This window comes from Phaethon lepturus, unplaced genomic scaffold (assembly GCF_000687285.1).
Source record: "Phaethon lepturus isolate BGI_N335 unplaced genomic scaffold, ASM68728v1 scaffold23504, whole genome shotgun sequence".
In the NCBI taxonomy this organism is placed as follows: Eukaryota; Metazoa; Chordata; class Aves; order Phaethontiformes; family Phaethontidae; genus Phaethon; species Phaethon lepturus.
The window spans coordinates 11,326-17,588 of NW_010537322.1; the positions used below are offsets into that span (position 1 = coordinate 11,326).

The 6,263-nt window shown below is 42.4% G+C and overlaps 1 protein-coding gene across 1 annotated transcript in view; it reads right to left on the reverse strand.

Moving 5' to 3' along the window:
- The window catches only part of CHERP (calcium homeostasis endoplasmic reticulum protein), a gene marked incomplete at its 5' end in the record, with an annotated part of 11,958 nt that extends 6,144 nt beyond the window's left edge, over positions 1-5,814 (reverse strand). Inside the window, 8 exons of the mRNA XM_010286466.1 lie at positions 1,327-1,723; positions 2,126-2,304; positions 2,631-2,871; positions 3,434-3,523; positions 3,875-3,986; positions 4,351-4,502; positions 4,732-4,869; positions 5,633-5,814. Of these exons, the coding sequence (XP_010284768.1) occupies positions 1,327-1,723; positions 2,126-2,304; positions 2,631-2,871; positions 3,434-3,523; positions 3,875-3,986; positions 4,351-4,502; positions 4,732-4,869; positions 5,633-5,814 (1,491 nt within the window). The remainder of the gene's footprint in view (positions 1-1,326; positions 1,724-2,125; positions 2,305-2,630; positions 2,872-3,433; positions 3,524-3,874; positions 3,987-4,350; positions 4,503-4,731; positions 4,870-5,632) is intronic.
- Positions 5,815-6,263: the final 449 nt, after the last annotated feature.

Sequence of the window (6,263 nt, forward strand, 5' to 3'; positions counted from 1 at the left end):
TAGAGAAAAATGAAAGACTGAAAATCAACATCTTCTGCAGCAGGACCAACTGTTTTTCCATGAAAAGCCATTACAGCCACTGCCCAATCTTCAGCCAGTACTATTTGACTCATCTTCATCAGAACTTGATCATGGTCTATGTTGTCATTGCTCCACCACTGTCCTAATTTTAGCTGTTTTAGTAGATCCCCTCCTCCAACAACTTTACATGAAACAACAGGTGTTTTGGATCACCACTACAATGCAAAACAAAGCATCAACTCTGAGCTTAAACCTGAATTCCCCCAGGACAAGACAAGCTGTTCTCCCTACTCACTACCACAACTCTTAAAAAAAACAAACAAACAACAAACCCAAAGAAAAGGGGAAAAAAAAACCCAAAACGAACAATCTCTACTGGAGAAGTTAATAATAATTCTAAATATATGAGCTCTAATTTATTAGTTTTCAATGCTTTTTGGACCTGGGGAATTGAGACTTTTTTAAGCTTAAAATAGCAACTCCTACATAGCAACATAATTGCCCTTTTAAGTGGCTTGTCATACAGAACCACAGTGATCTTTAGACTTCACATTGATAACGATCATTCCAGAATAATCATAACTCCTGCTTGTGAAATAAAAACTACATCGGGGCAGAACTATACCAGACTTCATGAAGGAGCCTGCAGACAAACCCGAGCCACAAAGGCCAGGCAAGCAGCACACTGACTACACTCTCGGGCATCCCCGTGTTCCAGCAAGATGGCAAACGAAACAAGAAAGGAGAACTGAAGGTAAGGATCATTTCACCAGACACTACCAAGCCACACAACATTAAGGCAAATAATTAGCTTTTCAGGAAAAATAAAGAGAAGAAAAGAGGGGCATAGATGAATGTATGCACAAGAACAAACACTTCCAGCCTGTCTTCCTCTAACTTCCTCCATCTATGGAGGGCACAGCTGAAGAGCCCTCATCTATGGCCTGATGTGCAGCAGATTGAATTTACAAGCAAATGCTGCTTCTCACCTTCGAGCTTACTATTTTTAAAGTGAAATAGTCATAAAAGGGGTGCCTGCAGAGATGCTGACTTGAGTTTTGATTATGATTTCTGGTTATCTGCATCCATCAGGGAAGGAAGACTCAAAAAGCAAGGAAGCCTCCAACTCTGCATGTATTTCCTACTGAGTTGTTAGCAGCAGCTTCCCAAACCCCCAAACTCAACATTTCTCAGGAAAACCACAACAGTCCACCAAGAATAAGCCATCACCCCAAGGCACTAAATAATTTTGTAATGGCAATCAGCATCGCAACGTAAGAAAACCTGGCCTGGTACACACTTTACCTTGAGGAAAATCCCCCTGGGGGTAATCAAAACGATGAGGATAAGGAGGCCTTTCAAAGGGATGGCGAGGTGGAAAATCATCCTGCATGAAGCGAGGTGGAAAGCGGTTGAAATTATGCGGATGCGGGGGCTGGTTGAATTGGGGATGTTGCTGATGTGGAGGAAATGGGCCTCTGAAGTGAGGTGGCCGCTGCATTCGAAATGGAGGTTCCCTTTGACCCCCACCCCATGGAGGTTGTTCATGCTGGTTGTTCCACGGTGCTTCAAACTGGTTGTTCCAAGAAGGATCGGGCTGGTTGTTCCAAGGTGTCTCTCGCTGATTGTTCCAGCCTTGATCTCTCTGTTCATTCCACATTCCTTCATGGTTGTTATTCCACGGGGGACAATGAGGTGGTCCCTAGTGGTGAAGTTAAGAAACCTGGTCATTAGGCTACAAAACCAAAGAACACAATGAAAACAATCTACTACTTAAGTAGATATAGCCTGTAGGCAACACACACAAGTGCAAGAACTTTCTGAATACAAGGTCTGAACAACTGCAGCATCAGAGAAAAGACCAAACTGTTACTGAACCAAGCAGCTCTGTACTCAAGATAGTAATTCTTGTTCTGCTTGTTAACAGAGAAAGTGCGAAAGTTGACAAACTGAAATATAATTTATACTTTGCCTTTAATTGGGCTCAGAATGAGAAAGCTTGGCATTTGAACCTGGATTTATACCTTTCACAGCTTTTCACCACACTTCCACAACCAAGACAGTCATTCTGAACCCCCACCTCCCTCTACATCTTGTTTATTACCTGTTGTTGACCCCATGGTGCAACAGGGTGAGGCTGGTCAAACCAGGGTGGTTTATTTGGAGGCATCTGATCATGAGACCCAGGGCCACGTGGTCCACCAGAGGCAGGATCCTGCACTCCAGACCCTGTTGTGTCATACTCTGTAGAACCAGCCAGAGGCAGCTGAGATTTACCATCATCTGAAACAAGGTGGAGACTACTATAAGCATTCAGGTCACATGTAGTTAATAAAACACCAGCACACCTACAACAGGCTCCATCTGAGTTTTGTTGGATAGGGCGAGGGTTTCTGATCCATTTAACATTTGTCAGTCTGGTTCTTTTTATATTGAAGCATCAGACTGCACCAGCTGCAAGCCTCCAAACAGTTTCAGGCTTTTGCCTGAACCAAATCAGCATAGTACAGTAGCTCACTACTAAAAAAGGAGGGGGGAAAAAAAAAAAAAATCTCACAGTGTCTTGCCACCCATTGATTTCTGCACAGGCCCCCAGAACAGGCGAGTACCTGCTTGTGTAACTGGAGCAGATGGTGGAGCCGAGGCTGGTGCTGCTGTGGGGGCTTGAGGTGGGGGTGTTGATTTCACCTCATTCTCTAGTGGTGGTATTTGTATTTGTTGCTGCTGCTGCTGCTGCTGTGTTAAACTGTTTACAAACTCTTCATGTTGAGTTTTCAGGTTCTGGATCTGCTGTTGGAAGGCTACTTGTACAGGCTGTACTACCGTTGCGTATTCAGTGATCAAATTTGCCTGACAACATGAGATAAATAAAGAACAAGTTAACGCTGTATCTAAACCAGTTATCCCACCTGCTCATTCAGAATCTCCTGTATTGCTCTCCACCCCCTCCCAAGAAATGCATGAGAATGCAGGACATCCTGCTGGCAGAAGAACCCAGCCATGCTGTGAAGGTCTGCAAAGATTTCCAAAATATTCTCTGCAGGCTAGAATCCACCGTCTATATTAATGCCTGGCTTTCAAATACAGCCAAAATTAACAGTGTTCATTATTAGTGTTAAAAATTAATAGTAAAAATGAAATATACATTTATTTCCATAAAAAGAGAACACAAATATGTCAAATATGTACATGACTCTAGTCGTCACAAATGCAAATAGACTTTCCGGGATCATATCAGCAGCCAGATTACAACAACGAGTTTATGTTTTACATTATTTTCATAATCCCTTGCAAACAACTTGGGGGCAGGGGGAATTAATATTTACTGTTCAAAAAAGGAAAAAATTTCCTAAATTTGTTTTAAAAATATTTATATAAATAAGAAAACTGTTACTTTTCTTTTGTGGCTAACCTGGTACTGGCCAAGTCCAAGAGCCGGGCTCTGTAATTGCTGAATAATTGACTCATCAAAGTACCCATTTTTCTCCCATAGTTGAAGAAGCTGCACAAATTCAAGAGTGAAAGGTTTTTAGAAATGACGAACACCAAAAGAAAAATTGAGGCACAGCATTTTTATGTCTCTAGCTTTGTCAAAAGATCTAGGATTTTAGCACTTGTCTTTGAACCCCCAAAGGCACAGATGCATTCACTGTGACAATAACTTTTAAATAAAGCCTAGGTTCTTTTAAGTTCTAGTTTAAACATGAATTAGAGCACATCCTGTACTAGACTTTATGAAGACAATCACACTAGAAAAATCTCAGTGGTCCTCTTCCACCCTCATAGTTGTGAATTTGCCTAGCACTAACCCAACAAAGCAAAGCATGCAGTTAAACCAAAAGCAGATACTCACTCTGGCAATTTTCTGTTGCTTATCCTCCTCCACTGCTAGGAAACTGGTACAATAAATAGGCACAACCACCTTCTGTAAAGCAGCCAGAAGATCTCGTGCTTGCTTCCGCTGGCTTCAAAAAAGGGACGGGAAGAGAAGAGTTACTGCCTTTCACTGTAACACTAAGAGCATTGTAATACTCAATTCATCCCAGCTTCTGCTATACTAAAAATAGTGGATTCATAAAATAGAGTGTTCCCTCTTTTACATTTTTACCATAAAGTCTTGTCTGAAGGAAATACACAAAAATGGTAAAAGCTGAATTTGGTTATTAAAGCACTTTGTGCCAGCTATGGACATCTTAAGACAGCTGTTCAGAATAATGAAAACACATTAAAAATAAAAAGTGACTAGTCAAGCTAACAATGTACCTAGCGGAGAAAGAATTCACCAAATCAATCAAAATACCAAACTGAGAACCACAATTTAATTCTTACCAGTGATGCAATACATCATTGATTAAGTAGATTAGATGTAACCGAAGCTCAAAGTGAGCTCCTTCTGCCGTTATACGATTCCGCAGGTGCCCAGCCATCAGCTCGCAGTGTGCAGGAGATTTTGCATTACTAAACATCCAGTTCTTGCCAGCCTTAGGAAAGCAAATTTAAGTTATTTTAAAGTTAGTCTCCTGCATTCACATGATATGGATTTCATAGAACTCTGAAATAACTGCAAGAAAGGAAGCTTTCAAGTAACAGCTGTCATTTAAAATACCATAGAACAAAACAATAAAGCTGCTGCTTACAGAGAGTCTCCAAATTCAAATTATACTGAACCCACAACACCACCAAATAACTGTTCAGCTTTAGATCACTTACTGAGATTGCATCTTTCGTACAAGTGTCAATTATTGGCTGCAACAAGTTGTCAAATTCATTCATATCTAACTGGGTTTCCTCCAAAACTTTCTGCATTTGTTGCTCAATTGCAAGGGCTACTGCTGATGTGACTTGCTCCTGAAAAAAGAGAAGAAAAAAAAAACAGTAAAGAAGAATTATATTATATCCAGCGTTCTTCTGAAGAACTAAGCTGCTGTATCCCCATCCTTTTAACCGTAAATAGCTGTCTCAAAGACCAAGACCTTTCACAAGCAATGTGACCACATACAAAAGTTTCAGTTATTTGTTTTTGAGAAAAAAAAGACTCTTCTCATTTTTCTGGAAAAGTCTGGTTCATTTCCACCTCTAAAATCTCCCCATCACAAAAAACTGCAGGAAACTCCTAAATGAACAGGACATAATCTAGGCATACTGCCTTTCTCCAGGAACTCTTCAGTTCGGTTCCCAGTAGCTTTAACAACAAAACATCATATGTAAAAACCAATTAGTTGAAAGCACGCAGTTCCCTTCCACTGCTAATCAGAATCCACCTTAGAATCCTACAAGCTGGAATGTCTTCCAGTTCCCAGCAACCTGCAGCACCACCCAAAGATTAAAGCGGTCACAACTTATTCCACTCCGCAAACCAACAAAGTTTCTCATACAGTAAATAAACCATTTTAATCAAAGATAATTTTGCTAGCACATCAGATAAATCTGTTCTAAGGAGATGACAGCAGTTACACAGAACAAAAATAAGCAAAATAATACCTCCTCCTCTCACCAACACGCGATGCCTCCACGCTAGTCAGAAGGAAGCCTTCCTCTCCCCCTTCACTCCTAATTTTTCCAGTCACTGGCAGTCTAGGATAAACCAGGTGAGTGCTGATGTTAAACTAACCTGTCTCATAGCAAGGAGATGCTGCTCCTGCTGCTGCAGGTTCCACTGACTCTGCTGGATAAGTTCCTCAACGGAAGGAGTGCCCTGAGGAGCTGGGATTGGCGCAGCCGGTGGGAGAGATGGTTGTGGCAGTGGCTGGATCTGTGCAGTAGCCTCAATATCTTGACTTTGCTTGCACAACACTATCAGACAAAATAAACTTTTAAAGTAAGCCTCAAAGAAATCTGCTACTACCAGCCCACGTATGAAAACTCTGCTGCTTCCAAAACAGACCCTCACTCTCTGTATAACTGCTTAACACAAAAATGAAAATCGTGCAGGCAAGGGCGGATGGTGCAAAAGAGGAGCGTCAGCAACTCTCTGCACACTTGAGAGGAATGACTCCAACGCAAGACCAGCCCCTGGAGCTGCTGCGCTGGACCACTCTTGAGGGCCCTCCAGGTGTTGAGCTCGGTCTCACCGCGCTGCCCGTACCTGCGGTGCAGCCCAGCCTACCTCCAAACCCACCAACGCGGGGGGGCGTGAAGAGCCGCGGGCAGGGCCCAGCCAACTACCTGGAGCTCAGAGAGCTGGAAGAGGCTGCAAACCAGTCCTGGCGGGTCAGAGCGAGGCCAGGAGAGAGAAAAGTGGC